Here is a 20,172-nt window from a genome sequence, read left to right as displayed (position 1 = left end):
TCAGTGTGTCCAAATTATACAATAGATTAGAGAATTATAAATGATGACAAGGAAAAAAAGAAAAAAATTGATAACAAAATTTATTCTTGTTATATAATCGAAAATTGAAGGCTATTGATAAAGATGTTCTTCAATCACCTATATATAGCTTTAATCGAAAATGAAAGACCGAGTGTATTCAAATAAAAGGTGATAATATATATGTGAAAAGTGATAAGAGGTTTAAAAGGGAATTTTGTTGTTTAATAAGTATATCTCATGACAAATTATGATAGAATTATAATATCATCCAAAGGGAGGGATACTTTTATCTCGATACAAATTATTAATTTCGAAATAAATTATTTCAAACTTGTCAATCAAACAACAAATTAAGTGGCATCATAATTTAATCACCAAACTATTTGATGTTATCCTTCACACAAAAAGATCTCTTAAAGATAAATAAAGAGAATAGAGTGTAAGAAAAAAGAGTACTCAAAAAGGATAATAATTAATTTAAATTTTTTTTATTTATGTAAAATAAAATAAAAAAAATGACCCATAATTAATCCACTTGGACCAGAAAAAAGAATCCGCACTTGGGCGGGAAAGAAAAGAATATCTACTTTGGGCAAGGTGACTTCTACTCCTAAATCCTAATGTCAAACTGATTAATTTTTGTGGTTCTCAACTTCTCATGCGACCAAAGGTTTCTCATATTATTTTCACAAAAATTCAAAGAAAGGCTGCTGTCGCCGTCGCCGCCACCAGTACCGCCGGTCCCTTTTTCTCCAGTAAGACCCCACGGTCTCCATGGATCTTCCTCCTTATCATCACCACCACCACCACCACCATCAGCATCACAACAGGTACGTTCAACGCCCTCCAAACTTTTCCAATAACCCTAATTTCTTCCACCACCTACCTCCTCCTCCGCCGCCGCCGCAGCAACGACCACCACCGCCACCACCTATCTCCAATCTCCCTCCACCACCACCTCAGCGCCACATCTCTCATCCCCCTTTTCCTCCTTCCCCACCCCCTCTCTTCCACCACAAATCCCAGTTCTCCTTTCCTTCTCGCCTCTCAGAAAACCCTCGATACGATTATCTCCCAAATCGCTCTCCCCCTAGGGTTTCCTCTAATCTAACCCTAAATCAAACACCATACCAGCCCCCTCACCCGCATCCCCAAAATTTTCCTTATAACGACCATTACCATAACCCTCCTCCTCCTTCACCGAGGTTTACTGTCGATAGTTTTATCTCAAATGGGTTGAGAGAGAATCGTGCTAGCTCTGTAAACGATAGTCAAGAACCTCTTTGGGTTAGGAGAGATGTGAATTGCAATTATGATGATGATGAAAGGTACCGTCTTGAGAGGCGTAGAATGGATATTGATGTCAACCCTTCGAGGGATTTTAGATCGAGTCCGGGTAATTATGAGCTGCGTGATGATAGATATGAAGGTGTGAGGTGGGAATATGGTGGTAATGTTAATGAGGTTTCGGTTGGTTCTTCTTCTAGGCGAGTGTTGTCTTTGGATGATGGTAATGATTACGGTGATGTTAGGTTTAGCAATAGGTTAAGAGCGGACAAGGAGGAAATTCATAGGTCTCCGCAGAAGAAGCCAGTGCAGAAGAAGAGTGCATTGCTCAGGATTCAATGTGGGAAAGCTAACAACAGGAGTAGGAATCAGGACAATGACTCGAGTTCTGGTGGGGTAAGGGGAAAGCAGAAAGATGTGTTTGAGAGGTTGGAGAGAAGGGTTGAGGAAAGAGAGGGAAGTCAGATGGAGCTTGATGTTTCATTTAAATCTAATGCACTTGTGGCGAAGGCCATTATGACCCCGTCAAGCTCCGCCATTGACTCAGACAGAAGCGAAACACTTAGATGTAAGAAGATTAGAAAAGTGAATTTCTCTGGTTCTCCAACGAAGAGAATTGGGGACGATTTGGGAAAGGGTAATGGTTCAGCAAATGATTCTGGTCGCCGACCGATTTCTAACAAGGAGTCCAAATGTTTGGCAGATAAAATTACGGTTTCTGCAGTTGGAAGTTCATCTAATTGCAATTTGGATTCTTACAAGGATTCAAGACACTTGGCAGATAAAATTACAGATTCTGTTGGTGGACGCGCATCTAATGGTATCTTGAATAACAACAAGGAGTCTAAACTTTTACCTGATGAAGTTACAGTTTCTGATGTTAGTAGTGCATCTAACTGTACTTCATTGCTGAGTTCCAATGGGACAAATGATTTAACTGGAATCAAAGAAAGCAAGGAATCTCCAGAGATCAAGGTTTTGAATCAGGGTAGTAATCATGTTGGGAAGTTTAGAATACCTTTATTCATAGTTAGAAAGAAGAAGAAAGTGACCAAGAAGAAAGCCATAACCCCTTTCAATGTGAAATCGCCTTCAGATGAATTAGTTAGCAAACCAGAAAAACCTTCTAAACTGGCTGCTGTTAGTAAAGATGAGTCCGTAGAGCAGTCTAATTCTGATGGGAAGAAAGCTAGTTCAGCTAAAGTCTTGGTTAATTCAAGCATGGACTCTGAAATTAATGATGTTGCTGATTATACCAGCAGATCAGTTCAGAGTGTCCCTTCCACGTTGAATTCTGGGACATGTATGATTGAAGTACAAAACAAACCTACTAGTTTTGATGCCGATAATACTGGTCATGTTGGAGGTCATTCTGAGGATGAGCTCCGAGTGTCTGAATATGGTCCTATTAAAGAATCTTCTGAGGCCATGGCTTGTGTAGAAAGAAATGTCGATGTTGTCTTATCAAGTCTAGATGGGAGAAAAATTCACAAAGATGAAGTATCTTCATCTATTGAAGATACATATATCTCTGCTGATTCTGAGTTGGGGTTTTCTGATGGGAAGAACAATGCAGTTGCTGCTATAGGATCCTTTGAAGCAGGTTCCATGGAGCCATCCAGTTACCCCGACATTGTACCTCTGTTGACTAATATTGAGAAAGGATTCCGAGGGAGTTTCTTGAATGCAAGTGACAGTTGTTCTAATTCTGACGAGACTGGGAGAATTGTGGTTGTCAATGACCTGCAAACTGCAGAGTGTTTGAGTAATAGCGATCCAAGGGCTGGTACTTTTAGCGGTAGTTTTGAATCATGTGTTGATGGAGTCATATTGTCACCTGAGATGAGGCATACTAAAGGATCTATCAATGCAGTGATTTCTGTTGGAGACGATGTGGGGATTATTGTAAATGATGACCGTTTACCTAAGGTCACAAGGAAGAGGAAGAATATGGATGACGAGGCTGTTTTGCCCACTACGAAGATGAGTGAGACAGAGGAAAATGAGGTTAGTTCTTTGCTAGGCCAAGGTAAAAATTTCAGTTGTTTTAGAGAAGATCATGCCTCTGGAAAAGAGGATGTTACAGTTTCTGGTAATGGGACCGACTCACTAAAGGGGGGTCACTCACATGGAGGGCCTTCGGAAGTGGAGCTGTCACTTCAGAATTGTTTTAAAGATGGTTCAGATTCATGTTCTACCAAGAATCCCAAGAAAAGGGAAGTTCCTTTGCCAGCTAAGGTTAAATCTGTACCCTGTGTTACCACCTATGAGGAACCTTCTAGCAGGCCAATTACAGTGCCTTTGATCAATGATGTTTCTGTGACAGAGTTAGAATCTCGAAATACATTGTCTAATGTAGATGATAGTACACTAGCTCGTCCATCAGTCATAATGCTTGAGAGCAGCAGTACTGCCAAGGATGTATGTCAGGCTGAGCCATTTGAAGATGGCTTGATGGATCGCTTTTCAGATGTTCAGCAGGTCATTGCTCACAATTCTCAACTGGGAGCAGTGGGACAAGAAACAACAACTTCAGTTGTATCCATTGAGACTCTAAGAATGGCTTATAGAGTAAGTGATGACAGAGGTTCCTCTCTTGGAATAGATCAAAAGTTGGCCCCAGAAGGTCATGAAAGCTGTAATTATGTGCTTGACAGGGATGACACGCCTTTATTGGCAGATAATCTCTCTTTATTTGCCAACAAAGTAAGTGTCAAAAGTATGGAATCTGTGCCTGATATGTCACCGCTGGTGTCAATTCCTGACTTACCTAATAGCTCATTCTCTGAGGAACCTATTGATAAGTCATCAATGTCCAGTGAAATTGTTATTGAAAAAGCCCAAAGTGTTGATGAAAATTCGATAACAGCTTATGACAATATTTCTTCTTCAGTAAAGACATCGTCTGATACTTTTGAGTTTGGTAGAAGTTCAGATCATAAAGTTGGTGGCGATCCTCTGGTTGATGTCAGTACTGTGCCATTATCATCACAGAATACAGTAAAGTCCTCCAAGAATGTGAGTTCACAGGGTTGGAAACCAAATCTGGGTGCAAACCAGCAAAGTCCTGCTGGCTCTAGGGTTTTTTCTGTTCGCCCATCGAGTTTTATCACTCCAAGGAATGTGCCCGTTCCGAAGAAGCCACTGACATGGCATAGAACTGGTAATAGCTCTTCCTCTGCTGTTGGACAAAGTTCCCAAATGAACTCCCTGCCTCCACAAAGCCATTTACCTAAGGGCATTGTGAAAGTCGGCTCTTACATTCGCAAGGGTAACAGTCTTGTCAGAAATCCTTCTCCTGTTGGTTCCCTTTCCAAAGGATACCATGCTCAAAGTTCTTCAACTTACCGGTTGAACTCTTCTGGTGTGAATGACCTGAAGAGAAAATCTGAGAATAGGACTGAGATAACTGGTTCACCCAGCTGCAGGGAAACTCCAGAAGTAAATGCTCCTTCAGAGACACCCAAAACCCCGACACAAAGCGAATCATTTAGTTGCATTACATTGATGTCTACATCTTTACCAGTGGTTGATCATCCTGGGAATGGGAGTGTTGCTACAAGTTCAGATCCTATGGAAGTAACTGACCATATTTTGGTGCTGAAGCCTTCTGAGCATCCGTCGACATCTTCTGCAGTTCCTGAATGTCAAATTGGATTGGGAGGCAATTCTGGAAGCCAGAATACATTTGATGAAGGCAGTTCCAGAAAGAATATAGTTTATGTGAAGCAAAGATCAAATCAGTTAGTTGCAGCTTCAGATAAGACCCAGACTTCATCCGATGGCTACTATAAGAGGAGAAAGAATCAACTGATTCGTGCATCTAGCAATAATCATATGAAGCAAAGAGCTGCCACGACAAAGAATATAGTTCCTTTCCAAAGATGTACGAAAATGCTGAGTGGTAAGGATATATTTTTACAACTCATCATATTTGACGCCATAGGCATTTGCATGATCCAACTTCTGCTTCATCTTCTTTCTTTCACTTAACTTTCATGTTATAGACTTTTTGCCGCTTAAATCATTATTAATCCTTTGCAGTATGGCAATTATATTAATTTAGCATTGGTTGGATTTTCAAAGAATTTGAATTGAGAAATAGGATTTGGGGATAAAGAGTAAGTTACTAAACAAACCATGATTAAGTCCAAGCAACCTTCGCTTGAATTTATTCAATTTTTAGTTGGTGTTTTTGTATCAGACTGAAATAGACCTGAATAGAATGAAGTGGATATAAAGAAGTCATATAGCCGAAAGGTTAGTTGATTGATTGATCTGTTTTGTCTGTTTGAATTATTTGATATCATGCTTTTTTGTGATATATATATATACATTTTGATCAAGGAATTGTTCTTTATTTCACTTCAAAGAGGCTTTTTGTGGCATTTCTGTCAACACATGGAAACAAAAAACCAGCTTTACTTGGTAAAAGATATTCCACTAGTGTATGGTTCTACAAGGACGTTTTCTAACGACAGCTGAAAACTTTATTAGTTCCTCGAGCTCAAAAGTTTTGTTGTGCATACTGTGGGGAGACGGAGACCTGTGACAGTATGTAGCTGTTTCACTTGGGTGACAAGGACAGTAGTGTGATAATTCCCAACAGCTTCATGGAACATTATTTTTTGCGTTAGTTTATACTTCTGCAAAACGTTGGACTTCACAAGTTAATGAAGAAAGAGTCAATTGCAATGAGATGACAATCATAGGTTCTACATGGTCTGCATTTTAGGGTTTGTATATGGGTACGTTGAAAATATTTGAAATCATTTTATCCTGTGTTTGGTAGGACTTCTATTTCCAGTATAAGCAATATCAGAATTATCTATGCCATAGTTTATTCTGTACCTGATTTGGCATGAAAGTTAATGCCGGGATTAGCAATCCTTGGACAAAATACCTAATACGTCTTTCTTTTTTCTTATTTACTTCAAAAGTTGAAGTAAACTGTAAACAAATCTTTATCCAACTCAACCAAACATATGTTTTCCCTTACTTATATATTCCATTTTTTCAATGAAATGAACCAACCCTTTGTCAAAAAAAAAGTTTATGCAATTCAAGGATTTATTAGTTCCAATATGACAAAATCATGCATTTTAATCCTGGCAGAACTTTGTCTACGACTTAACAGCCTGTTAGGGGATAGGATTGGTGGAATTGATGATTGGAATTAGTATTACCTTCTCTTGTCAGAGAGTACAACAACATACCCATTGTAATCCCACTAGTGGGGTCCGAGGAGGGTAGGTTGTACGCAGACCTTACCCCTACCTTTATGGGGGCAGAGAGGCTTGTTTCCGATAGACCCGCGGCACTATTTTTGTCAGAGAATGTTTAGTTAAACCAAAATTACTTCATGAAGGGTTAATGCTTTTTTATTCAAACATTATGTACTTGTTTTCGCCTAGAACACCACCATTGTTTCTAAGTTAATGCCAATATTATCACTAATCAGACAAGGTTTAACTAAATTACCTTTTGCAGGTTTAGCCAAGACCTCTAAATTGTCAAAGTTCTCATTGGTCTGGAAATTAGGTGACACTCAGTCATCAAGGAAATACAGCGGCACTGTAGAATATGAAAAACTTCGGCCTTACTTATTTCCATGGAAAAGATCTAGCTATCGGAGGAGTTTCCTGAGTTCCTCTCCATGTGACAATTCCTCTATTATTAGGTGAGGAATCATTTCAGTCTTGTTCATTTCTTTTTGTTGTCAAACGTCATTCCTTAAGTATATTTTCTTTTAGACGGAAGTTACTGCTCTCAAAAAAGCGGGAGACAATCTACACAAGGTCAATTCACGGACTCTCTTTACGAAGATCAAAGGTGTTAAGTGTCTCTGGTTCTAGTCTAAAGTGGTCAAAATCTATTGAGCAAAGGTCAAAGAAGGCTGCTGAGGTTTGTCCAGCTGCACTCAGGTTTATTTTGGGGTTGTAAAATTTGCGAGTGGATATAGGAACTGAGTTGTAAAGTGAAGGCCTTTTTGCAGGAAGATGCACTAGCAGTTGCTGCTATTGACAAAAGGAAAAGGGGACAATATGGTTCTAATGCTGACTCAGTGAATGGAAATAATGTTTCTCGTAAGTTTTATAGTGTAAAGCTGCTCCCAGGTAGGCCAGTTCTCTACCCTGGTGTGGCATATTCATCTTTTTCCAAGTTTCTCGAAAATATTGTACAAAGTAATTGGATGTCAATGTATCAGCTTTGTCCTTTTAATAATTACCACAAAAGTGATGTCCTTTTTATGGACATTTTCCAAATGGTGTACTCTTTTTTAATTGAGCACTATGATGGTCTATTAACTTCTTTACAGGAGAAAGGATATTCCGCATTGGTTGCGAGCGGTATAAGATGGATTCTTCTGGGAAGACACTACAAAGAATTTCAGGTGGTCTGCTCCTTTTTTGCTGATTCATTTTTTCTCCTTCCACCCTTACATATTTTTTCTTTTGACCTTTTCAATTATGATGCTTATTTGCCTCTTTTGCCTTATTAAGTGTTGCTATGAGAATGTAAGTCTTTTAAGTTATCATATTTGTGTTTGGTACTTGCAATGTTATTTCTTTGATCTTGTTCGTGATAGTCAAAGCAATGAGCAGGACTTAATTTTGACTTATGGAGCTAAAATCTCGTCGTTCATATGTCTGTGGGAACTCTTGTACCTTCCTGAGTTCCCTGTGTTTTTTGGCTGTCACATGATTCTCTCTTCAAATGTTGGTTGGATCGCATGATCTTAGTGGATCATTGCACTGTAGTTGGCCATCTCCACTCTATCTCATAGGACTTGACTGAGAACACACCATTTTGCTTCATTTCAACCATAGATCAGCACTATCCTCCAGTTCTTTCATTTCCTCATTCCTGCACATGAATGGCACCATGCTGATTTCCCAGTAAGAGAGGGTACTTCTGAAATTAATTCTTCATCAATCGTCCAGTGTGCACTCTACAGTCAGTTGCATAGTGTATAGGTCTTGAACTTTAGTGTTAGGGACTCCACTTCACTCCATTTGTCTTGCCACACAGAAAGAAACTGAGTTAGCTTTCTTTGCTTCTGTGCTTCATTTTATATTTCTAAAGTGCAATCCCATATGAAGTAGTTACTCCATTGGTGGACCAAAATCCCTCCATTTCATACATAGTTTTGATGACCTCCATTAACAAGTCTTCCTGATCATTCTCGGAATTTAGCTGCCATTGAAGATGTTGGTTGGCTCATTTAATGGAAATAGCAGAGGCTTATGGGGAAAGAAAAAAACAGGGGGTGTTCCTATGAGTGCAACCGACATTCTAGAGCAGCTTGCAGGATTAAATTGTGGCTCGCCTGAATTGGACTTTTTGCGGAACTATTGAGAGAATTGAATTTGGTGAGATGATGTCTGGTTGGTGGCAGAGCAGTACAAGCGTCGTGCTGCTAGGCGAAACAGTTTTCTTGATCAATCCCTTTGCCCCTCATGTTTATTTAAAATGAATATTTTCCCTCTATGTTATTTTGTATTTGCTTGTTTTTAACTCCCATATCTCTGCATTTTTAGGTGCTTTGGTTGTAATCCATTTGACCATATGAATTCTTTCTTCTTTCACCAGTCCCATGCCACCTGAAATCCGTTCACAGCTTGTGAAGTTGCTTCACTTCACTGGTACACTTGGAATGTAGGGCCATAGTATATTATTAATCAAAGTGATCCCTCCCATGGAAAGATATTGCACTTTCATATAGATAGTCTCCTCTTACATTTTACAATCACCCCTGCCAAATTGAGGCTGTCCAATTCTTTCACCATGCTGTGGCGAACTAGGGTAGGCAGTGGAGAAGTATTCCACCTTTTAGTCGAATATGTTGACCAATATCTGTATATTCCCTACAGGGAACTAACTGCTTTTAGATAACCAATCAAAAAAAAGAAGAAAAACAAACCAACTTTTCTTCGATAAGTTGCATGCAGCCCAGAAGTGGCCTCAAAAACAATTTGCAACACCTTTAGTTGCTTTGCTTGTGCTCCACGAGCACATATTATGTGGCACTTCTGAATGGTTCGTTCCAGTAGGGTAAATGCCAAAGCCTCTGAACCAGCCTTTACTGATAGCAACACTTAATGCATAACTAAAGCTTCCATTGCTAATAGAAATGTGAAGGGAGGGAGACAAGGGAGTCTGTCTTTGTTTTAAGCCTTTTTGGATTGGAAAATAACTAATGGTTCAATTGATAAATATTGAGAGGTTAACAGTGGATGTACATAAATTGATCAACATGACTCATTTCTCCCTAAAACCATCTTTTCTGATAACTTAATAGAACAAAGGCTAGTTGGCATAGTCATGTGCTTCTCAGTATCTAGAGTACATAAGAGTGCAGGTTTTCAGTTTTTGCAGCCTCCGTTATGCATCTCTTGCAAGCCCTTTAGTTTCATTGTGCCCTTCAAAAGTGAAACTAAATCATGTTGATTACTTGATTCAAGAATCAATATGCTGGAACTTCAATATAAGTTGATAACATCCAACCTTACTGCATTGGCTTTTGTATAAAAGTCTAATTTCTTTTGTGCACCGCCCATATAGAGAATCTGTGAAGTTCCTTTGTCTAATCCGCTACAAATATGCCCCTGCAATGAAGTTTGAAAGGAGAAGTACATGCTACAAAGTAGATATTCACGTTTCGGAGATAGTTGTTGAAGAACTTAAAAGTTGCTAAAATTTATCTACTTAGTTACGGCTCGGCTCCTAATTGGATTTTAGGCTACTAGAGAACCTGGTTTCTTATGTCAGACTGATAGTTCTGAAACCAATCCAGTTTGGATAGTGCAAATTTTCTTAAAGGCACTAGAGTGCTTTATAAACATTAGTTATGGGTTTTGATAATGCCAGCTTGGACACCTTATCTCAATGGTAAGATTCTTTTTATAATTGTAAAACTAGTAACATCAACAACAACAACATACCCAGTGAGACCCCACTAGTGGGGTCTGGGGAGGGTAAAGTGTAATTGTAAAACTAGTAAGATTGTTTTAAAGAGGAAATGTGTTATTCTTATTGATTCAATGATATTTTTTATCAGTAAACTTTTTTAAACGAGAAAAATTCCCTCAATTGACTGCTTTTTTGAATGGAGTGGCCACTCCTCTTTCGGTGGAGACGCTGGAAGGGGTGCTAGCTCTTTGATAGAACCAAGTCTTTTAGTTTTTTTTTAATGTAATTATGGTCATGGAAGTCAACATTTTGAGAAGTTCCTTTATCAAAATAAAATTTAAAAATTATGAGAAGTTTATTGTATAAGTATTGCATGTTTATTGGAGCGTAAGTTGCAAATTGATTCTTAGTGCTTTTTACTTGAGGGAAGAACAGTAGGAGCTGTTTCTTAATGCTCTTGCTGTCTTTTGTGAATTGGCATTTTCCCTTTAATTCGTTAATTTTTTTGGGTTTTGGAGCTTGAGTAAGTACTCTCATCTTTAACTTGATCAATCATTCTTCGAAATCAGGCAGACTTGAGCTCAAACATACCAGCTTTGTCTTGTTCTTTTTATCTTGTAGAAATGGAGGTGGGGTACCTCTTTTCTTTTATTTCTAAGAGTGGTTTCGGTGAAGTTTTGGATTTATTTCTTGCAACTGCTACTTGACATTATTTGCTGCTTGACTTCCTAATTCTCCATGTTTTATGGACAGATGAGGAACCATCGGTGTCAATTCCAGAGGCAAAGAAATCTTACATCCCAAAAAGATTATTGATTGGGAATGATGAGTACGTATAATACTTTTGATTTCAGTTCATTGTCAATGATGTACCTAGTGCTGGTTTAACTTCAGGCATTGAGTTAGTATTGAATTGTTGCTTTAACTATGATATTCATTTACATAACTTTTTCTTGAAATCCCTTAGCTTTCAGGAAGCATGAGCAGTTCATAGTTCTTGGTACCTAAGTTGTTACTTATAGCTCAAATCTTTTCTATTGGATTTCATTTAGTCTCGAAAAATAGTAGGTACTCCAAAAAGGTGGCCAATATGAAAGAATTATATAAAAAAGTACTGTCTTGCTTCCAAGAGATGAAATAAGATAAATATAAATAATTCCTGTGAATAAAACTTTGCCTTATGAAAAGAATAATATAATATAAAAGCTATCATTTAATTACTTTACCAAAAAATATATATATATATATATAGAGAGAGAGAGATAATATAAAAGCTTGTAACTGCTTGTAGGTATGTACGGGTTGGCACTGGTAATAAGCTGGTTAGAAATCCAAAGAGACGAGTGCGCATCTTAGCAAGTGAGAAAGTACGCTGGAGTTTGCACACTGCTAGGATTCGGTTGGCAAGAAAGAAACAGTATTGCCAGTTCTTTACAAGGTTTGGCAAGTGTAACAAGGACAATGGAAAATGTCCTTACATTCATGACCCATCAAAAATTGCCGTCTGCACTAAATTTCTGAATGGTTCTTGCTCTGACACTAACTGTAAATTGACTCACGAGGTATGTTACTTCTTAAGCCCTATAATTGATGTGGCTGCAGCATGATTAGTTTTTGCCTTTTTACTTGTTTTCACCTTATGTATTAGGTTATCCCTGAAAGAATGCAAGACTGCTCCTATTTTCTGCAAGGTGGGTGTTATTACATGTGTAGGTGTTACCGTTAGTATATTTTGATTCAATTCGACCAGGAGAAATGTTAGAGCACTAACTTGAATCTTTTTGGCAGGAATATGCTCGAATGAGAATTGTCCATATAGACACGTAAATGTGAATCCAAATGCTTCCATCTGTGAAGGTTTTCTTAGGGGCTATTGTGTTGATGGCAATGAGGTATTCTTTGTTTGTTTTCTGCTTCCAGATTAATCAATACCAACTGTATCATACTAAAAAGGATCAAAATTCCACGTAGATAAGCTCTTTAATAGCTCACAGCTAATTTATGCCAGATGGTGCCAAGTAGAAATAATTTTTAGTTAAAAGCAGTGTTTGGATGATCGGCAAAGGTCTTCTGAAGTTTAGTTTGTTTACCCAGTTTTATGTTTGGTTGATGCCTGGACAAGCTTGTCCCTACCCCAAAATTGTTAGAACTGATGAGGCTAGTCTCTGCACCTGCCCCATGAATGAAGTAGTGGGGACCCTTACCTCTTCTTGCTTGTCATTTTTTGTTTTTGAAATGACTTCCTTGATATGGCTATATTTTCGACTGGTGATTTTGCCAAATAATTGACTTATTATGTCACCTGTGTCCTAATGCAACGATTTCAGTATTATTTTCATATGTTCCATACAACAGATAGATCATCACAAACACAACACACTAATCTTGAAACCTGTGAAATGGATCATATTTCTAAACATGCAGTGTCGGAAGAAACACTCCTACGTTTGCCCCGTTTTTGAAGCAACTGGCAACTGTCCCAAAGGTTCAAAATGCAAGCTTCACCATCCGAAAAACAGAAGGAAGGGAGTGAAAAGGAAAGATTCGAGTGAGATAAAGAATGGTCGAGGTCGTTACTTTGGCTCTCCACACATTGATATTACTGAGCGCATAACAGCTGGATCGGAGAAGCCTTCTGTCAAGGGGAATAATGACATATTCCTTGAAGGGAAGTTTGCCGATTTTATTAGCCTAGATGGTAGTGACAAAGAGGAACAGACTATTGATCAGAGAAGTGAGGAAAAGCCACTTTTCGAGAGTGGTCCCACAGAGATGCAACTGGATGATCTCGATGAGCTTATTAAACCCATGCGTCTGATAAATAGGAATAGGTCTGTAGGTTCATCTCCCTACATAGATAGCCCAAGTGATATGACCACAAGCTATGTATCAGAGGAGCCTCACCATTGTAAATGAGGTTTGTGTAATTAGGTTTATGTAGTGTTCTGCTAGTGTAGAGCAATTTTTTTTCTTTTTTTAAAATCTTTAGGCTTTTAGTTAATTACTTAGGTATAGGTTTAGGATTAGGCATTTTTTTGTTTCACAAAATCTGTTGTGTGAGATAGAACAAGAAAACTGTTGTTATAGTGAATTAAAGGAAATGAAAATTTCATCCCCTTCTATACAAATGTCTTTATTGGAGGCTGTTTTCAGTCGTAGCATTTTCAAGTCAATCCGAACTCTCTTATTGAGTCTTTATCAAGGTGATAATGAACCTGTTGATTCAATCAGCTGGAATTATGTTTATGCTTTCCAACGCTGTCACCTTTTTACTTTGACAGGCAAGCATGCCCATATTGCTTTAAGTTTTTTTTTTTTTTTTGCAGTGGTAAATTCAATAGAGTACAACAGCATAGTTAGTGTAATTCTACAAATGGGGTATGAGAAGGGTATGATGTATGTAAATAGAGTGTTTGTAATAGACCTTGGCTCAAAAAGGAAAATTTTGAAACAGGCTCCAAGAAAAACATGTCGTTAAGAAAGAACAAAATATAGTAGATGTTCCACTTTCATTAGAGGGACCTACTAAATGGCATATTGCCTTGTCTCTCTTCCTTATCCTCTGATTTTCTAGGCTATAAATAGCCTTGCAAATTAGAGAATTAAGACACAGTGAAGAATAAAACACAACTCTTCTACTTCTTTCTTCTGCGGCAGATCTCTCTTTCTTTCTCTTATTATCTCTCTTTCTTATTAATTTGCTATGTTAAGTTTGTTTTATAACACATTATTAGCACGAGCCTCCATTACTTTGAGTTATTTTAAAAAGGTAACAAAAGGGTAAGAATTCTATTTATTTAAAATGTCTAAAAATTTTAAACTTGAATTTGTCGCTCTTGATATATCTGGAAAAAGTTACTCATCATGGGCACTATTTGCCGAAATACACCTAGAATCGATGAGTCTGACAGACACAATCAAAGATGACAATATGGCATCTAGTCAAAATCGTACCAAAGCCATGATATTCCTCCGCCACCATCTTGACGACGGGTTAAAATTATAGTACCTCACATTAAAAGACCCCCTTAAAGTGTGGAAAAATCTAAAAGAAAGATATGACCACCTGAAGTTGGTCATCCTTCCACAGGCACATCATGATTGACTCAATTTGACATTAACAAATTTTAAAAATATAACTGAATATAATTTTGTCTTGTTTAGAATTATAGCACAGTTAAATTTATGCGGAGAAGAAATCACTAAGCAAGACAAACTTGAGAAAACATACTCCACATTTTCACCCGAGAGGTCATGGCCCCACTCGTGGTCGTTGTCGAAGAAGAAATTATAATCATAATGCTCGATTGACACCGTGAAATAATCAGCAATATAAAAATAAGAGTGAGAAGCAAGAGGTTATACCAAAAAAAATTTCAGAAAGTACATGTCATAAATGTGGAGGTATGGGGCACTGGTCACAGATTTGCCAAAAAATATGGATATGCCTCAAATTTTATTTGTATCAATGATCAATCACGAGGATATTTGTGTAATTGATAGTGGAACGACTCATGCCATTTTTAAAGACGAGAAATATTTTTTCTACTTGCTTTGAAGAAAAGCAAATGTTACTACAATTTCTGATAATTCAAAAGTGATTGAAGGCTCCGGAAGAGCTATTATATTTCTACCTAAGGGGACAAAGATTGTTATAGAAGATGCATTGTTCTCTTCTAAATTTCCAAAAAACTTGTTAAGTTTTAAAGATATTCGCAGAAATGTATATCATGTTGAGACACTAAATGAAATGAATATTGAATACTTTGGTATAACCAAGAGTATCTCAGGCCAGAAATATATTTTGGAAAAATTAACAACTTTGTCTCCGGCCTATATTATGCAGAAATTAGTGCAATTGAAGCACATTTGATCGTAAACTATAAGTTTACTGATTTAAATACATGTGTGCTATGTCATGATCGAATAGGTCATCCTGGATCAATAATGATGAGACAAATTCTTGAAAATTCAACTGAACATCTGTTAAAGAGCATCAAGATTCTTATGAATGATGAATTTTCATGTGTTGCTTGTTATCAAGGCAAATTAATTGTCAGACCATCAACCCTGAAGGCTGGCATCGAATCTCCTGGCTTTTTAGAGCGTATACATGAGGATATATGTGGACCTATTTATCTACCTAGTGGATTGTTTAGATATTTTATGGTCCTAATAGATGCATCATCAAGATGGTCTCATGTGTGCCTCTTATCATCTCGCAACCTGGCGTTTGCGAAGTTATTAGTACAAATAATAAGATTAATGGCGCAATTTCCAGATTATTCAATTAAAGCTATTCGCCTTGATAATGCTGGAGAATTTACATCCCAAACTTTTAATGATTATTGCTTATTAATTGGAATAAAATTGAACATCCTGGTGCTCATATTCATACTCAAAATGACCTTGCAGAGTTATTTATTAATCGCCTACAATTGATAGCAAGACCTCTATTTATGAAAATAAAATTATCGATTACTGTTTGAGGTAATGCTATCATACATACATCAACATTTGTACGTCTCAGATCAAAAAAATATAATAAATACTCTCCGTCACAATTAGTATTTGATCATAAGACAAATATAGTCCATCTACGAATTTTTGGTTGTGCGGTATACGTGCTTGTAGCACCACCACAACGTACAAAGATGGGCCATCAACGAAGGTTGGGCATATATGTTGGGTTTGACTCACCCTCCATAATTTTTTACCTTGAACCGTTGACAGGAGACTTATTTACTGCTCGATTTGCAGATTGTTGGTTTGATGAAATAATTTTTCCTCAATTAGGGAGAGAGAAAAAGAAACCCGAAAGAGAAATTGCGTGTAAAAATTTCATCACTATCTCATTTTGATCCACGTACCCGCACATGTGAGCAGGAGGTCCAGAAGATCATCCACTTACAAAAAATAACAAATTAAATGTCTGATGCATTTACTGATTTGAAACGGATAACTAAGTCACATATTCTTGCAGTGAATGTACTTATCCGGATTGATGCCCCAAAAGGACCATCTACTAGTATCATAGCTTCTGAATCCCAAACACGCCTGAAGCGTGGTAGACCATTGAGTTCAAATGATAAAAATCTTAGAAAAAGAAGCATGAGAAATAATAAAGATGACACTATAAAAGAACCTCCTGAAAAAGGTCAAGATTTGAGTAATCATGATATTCCTGAAGAAATCAGTGAACCTGAGACTCAAGTGAATGAAAAACTTTCAATAAGTTCTACTGGTGATGAGATAAATTTAGATCGATCGAAAATTATGATGGATAATGTTTTTGCATATAATGTTGCACTTAACCTCATGTAAGATAGTGAAAGTCTTGAGCATAAATCCGTTAAAGAATGTCGACGTAAATGTGATTGGGTAGAATGGCAAAAGGCAATTCAATCAGAATTAGACTCACTTGCTAAACGTGAGATTTTTGGACATGTAGTCCAAACCCCTGAAGGTGTAAAATCAGTTGGCTATAAATGGATTTTTGTGCGAAAATGAAATGAGAGAAATGAAATCATAAGATACAAGTCACGCCTTGTTGCATAAGGATTCTCTCAAAAATCCGGGGTCAACTATGAAGAAACATATTCACCTATTATGGATGAAATAACTTTTCAATATCTCCTTAGTTTAGCTGTACAAAAAAATCTTGAAATACATCTAATGGATGTAGTTACAACTTACCTTTATGGTTCACTTGATAATGAAATTTACATGAAAATTCCATAAGGATTAAAATTGTCTGAAACATGTACTATGTCTCGAGAGATGTACTCAATCAAATTGCAAAGATCATTATATGGTCTGAAACAATCAGGGCGTATGTGGTATAATCGCTTTAGTGAGTACTTGATAAATGAAGGTTATATAAATGATGTCATTTGTCCATGTGTTTTTATTAAGAAAACGAAATCAGAGTTTGTTATACTCGCCATTTATATTGATGACATAAATCGCATTGGAACCCCTGAAAAGGTCCAAAAGGCGATTGAATATCTAAAGAAAGAATTTGAGCTGAAAGATCTTAGAAAGACAAAACTTTGTCTGGATTTGCAAATTGAACATTTAGCAGATGGGGTTTTTGTCCACCAATCTGCCTACACTGAGAAAATCTTAAAACGATTTTACATGGACAAAGCACATTCATTAAGTACTTCAATGGTTGTTCGATCACTTGAAATGGACAAAGATCCATTTCGACCTCTAGAAGAGAATGAAGAACTTCTTGGTCTTGAAGTACCATATCTCAGTACTATTGGTGCACTTATGTATCTTGCTAACGCAATCAGACCTGATATAACATTTTCTGTTAATTTGCTAGAAAGGTATAGTTCATCCCCAACGCGAAAACATTGTAATGGTATCAAGCATATTTTGTGATACCTAAAGGGTACCATTGATATGAGTTTGTTTTATACTAATAAAGGTTGTACAGACCTTATTAGCTATGCAGATGCAAGTTATTTATCAGACCCACATAAAGCTCGATCTCAAACAAGCTATCTATTTACATACGGAGGAAATGCTATAGCATAGCAATTTACAAAGCAGTCTATTATTGCTACTTCTTCAAATCATGCTGAAATAATGGCAATTCATGACGCAAGTAGAGAATGCGTGTGGTTAAGATTGATGATAAAGTTCATCAAAAAAAGATTCAGCCTGGAAAATAATGTTAAAGTACCCACATTTATATTCGAAGACAATGTCGCATGCATAGCTCAACTGAAAGGTGGCTTCATAAAAGGAGACAGAACGAAACATATTTCACCAAAATTATTCTTCATACATGATCTCCATAAGAATAGTGATATTGATGTACAACAAGTTCGTTCGAGTGATAATCTTGCAGATTTATTCACAAAGTCATTACCAATATCAACTTTTGAGAAACTAAGATATAAGATTGGAATGCTTCGTCTCCAAAATATCAAATGAAGATTTCATCAGGGGGAGTAAAATACGCGCTGTACTCTTTTTTTCTTAATCAATGTTTTGTCCCACTGGGTTTTCCTGGTAAGGTTTTTAATGAGGCAGCACTCAAGACGTATTACCAGATGTGTGTACCTCTTTTTTCTTCATTAGGTTTTTTCCCCTGGTTTTTCCTAGTAAAGTTTTTAATAAAGCACATTATACGTGAACATCCAAGGAGGAGTGTTATGAAAGAACAAAATATAGTGGATGCTCCACTTTCATTAGAGGGATCCTAAGGTTTTTAATGAGGCAGCACTCAAGACGTATTACCAAATATGTGTACTCTGTTTTCTTCATTAGATTTTCCCCCCTGGTTTTTCCTAGTAAAGTTTTTAATAAGGCACATTATACGTGAACATCTAAGGAGGAGTGTTACAAAAGAACAAAATATAGTGGATATTCCACTTTCATTAGAGGGACTCACTTAATGGCATATTGCCTTGTCTCTCTTCCTTATCCTCTGATTTTCTTGGCTATAAATAGCCTTGTTGATTAGAGAATTAAGACACATTGAAGAACAATAAAACATAACTCTTCTATTTCTTTCTTCTGCCGCGGATCTTTTTTTTTTCTCTTACTATCTCTTCTTCTTATTAATCTGTTAAATTAAGTTGTTTTTATAACAATATCAATATAATGCGTTATTCTAAGGAATAATTTTCATTGGATCTATCTCTTTTTTATACTTAGACTAGACATAGGAGCTCATACCAGCACAGATTCAATAGATGTTACTTTTTTTGTTTTAATATGTGACACAAATGGAATTTGGAGAGTCATTCAAATTTTTATATGATTTTCAATATTTAGAGTTGTTAATTATTGTGATTGATAATACTTGTTATGTAATTTTAAAATAAGATATATTACATCTATTTCATTTGTCCTAATTTACGTGGGACATATAGAATTTCGAAAGTCAAGTAAATTTTGTATATATCTTTCAAATATTTAGAGTTGTTAATAATTGCTATTTGTAGTACTTTTTACATCATTTTCAAATAATATATTTTACTTCCTATGTCCCTATTTATATGGCATCAATAGAATTTTAAGAGTCGATCGAATTTCTAATATGTCTTTTAAGTATTTTAAATTGTTAATTATCGCGCTGAATAATTTATATCATATAATAGCTAAAAAAAAGCAATCTAATTTTCTTTTTCAAGATAATTCTTAAAAGACGAAATAGCCACATGGTTGTCAAAGAGAAAAGTAAACAGAGGTAACAACAAAAGCTAACGGTGTGCATCAGTCAGTGCGATTCGATTTTATGTATTAATAATTTTGTTTATTGATTTTCAGTTAGTGAACACGCTAAACTGATAACCAAATCAATAAGATATTTGTTAATGCTTTTCGGTTAAGTTCTTAACAGTTCGATTTGGTTTAAGCGATAAGAAAATGCTCATATGATCATATATACACGATGGTCATAAAAATAGAAATAGTAGCAAGAATAGAAGTCCAACACAAATTTCTACATTGATCATTTTTGTTTAAGACATAATTGTTCGAATTTCTTCTAAAGAATCATGCAATAAATTGAGGAAACAACATTAATTGTCTGCCTTTGTCACACTCAAATCTAAAACGAGAAAAGAGAATGTAATACTAGTTTGTGTCGAGAAGAGAGAAGGTGTTGCAATAGAGAGAGAGAGAAGCTAGTTTGTGTTGTCTACAACCGAAAGTAATACTAAAATTTAGAAAATAAGATTGGTAAAATATTAAGGTCATTGATATATAATAAAGAGTAAAATAATAATTTTAATATAATCTTACGGGTTATCCGATTTAACCATTAACCGAAATCATAAAATCAAAAATCGAACCGACAACTCAATAATCCATTACCGATAAATTAATAGTATTTTTTTCGGTTTGATTTATCGGTTAAATAGATTTTTGCATAGCCCTAACAAAAGCTACATGAGACATGATTCAACAAGGGGCAATTTAGTCATG

At 36.4% G+C, this 20,172-nt stretch overlaps 1 protein-coding gene across 5 annotated transcripts; it reads left to right on the top strand.

Moving 5' to 3' along the window:
- Positions 1-619: 619 nt before the first annotated feature.
- Positions 620-13,349, top strand: LOC129902280 (uncharacterized protein At1g21580). Of its 5 annotated transcripts, none has more exons than XM_055977443.1 (10): positions 621-5,212; positions 6,799-6,988; positions 7,062-7,212; positions 7,304-7,394; positions 7,628-7,702; positions 10,975-11,050; positions 11,513-11,783; positions 11,870-11,912; positions 12,010-12,113; positions 12,646-13,349. In XM_055977443.1, exons 1-10 carry the CDS (start codon positions 796-798, stop codon positions 13,135-13,137), a joined length of 5,910 nt encoding a protein of 1,969 aa, XP_055833418.1. In that variant the 5' UTR covers positions 621-795; the 3' UTR covers positions 13,138-13,349. The 5 variants fall into 5 exon arrangements, with proteins under 5 accessions (XP_055833419.1, XP_055833418.1, XP_055833416.1 ...); XM_055977441.1 differs by having other exon boundaries at positions 7,304-7,424; XM_055977442.1 differs by having other exon boundaries at positions 7,292-7,394.
- Positions 13,350-20,172: the final 6,823 nt, after the last annotated feature.

This window comes from Solanum dulcamara, chromosome 9 (genome assembly GCF_947179165.1).
Source record: "Solanum dulcamara chromosome 9, daSolDulc1.2, whole genome shotgun sequence".
NCBI lineage: Eukaryota > Viridiplantae > Streptophyta > Magnoliopsida > Solanales > Solanaceae > Solanum > Solanum dulcamara.
Note: the sequence above shows the minus strand (reverse complement) of the source record. Positions and strands in the feature narration are given on the sequence as shown.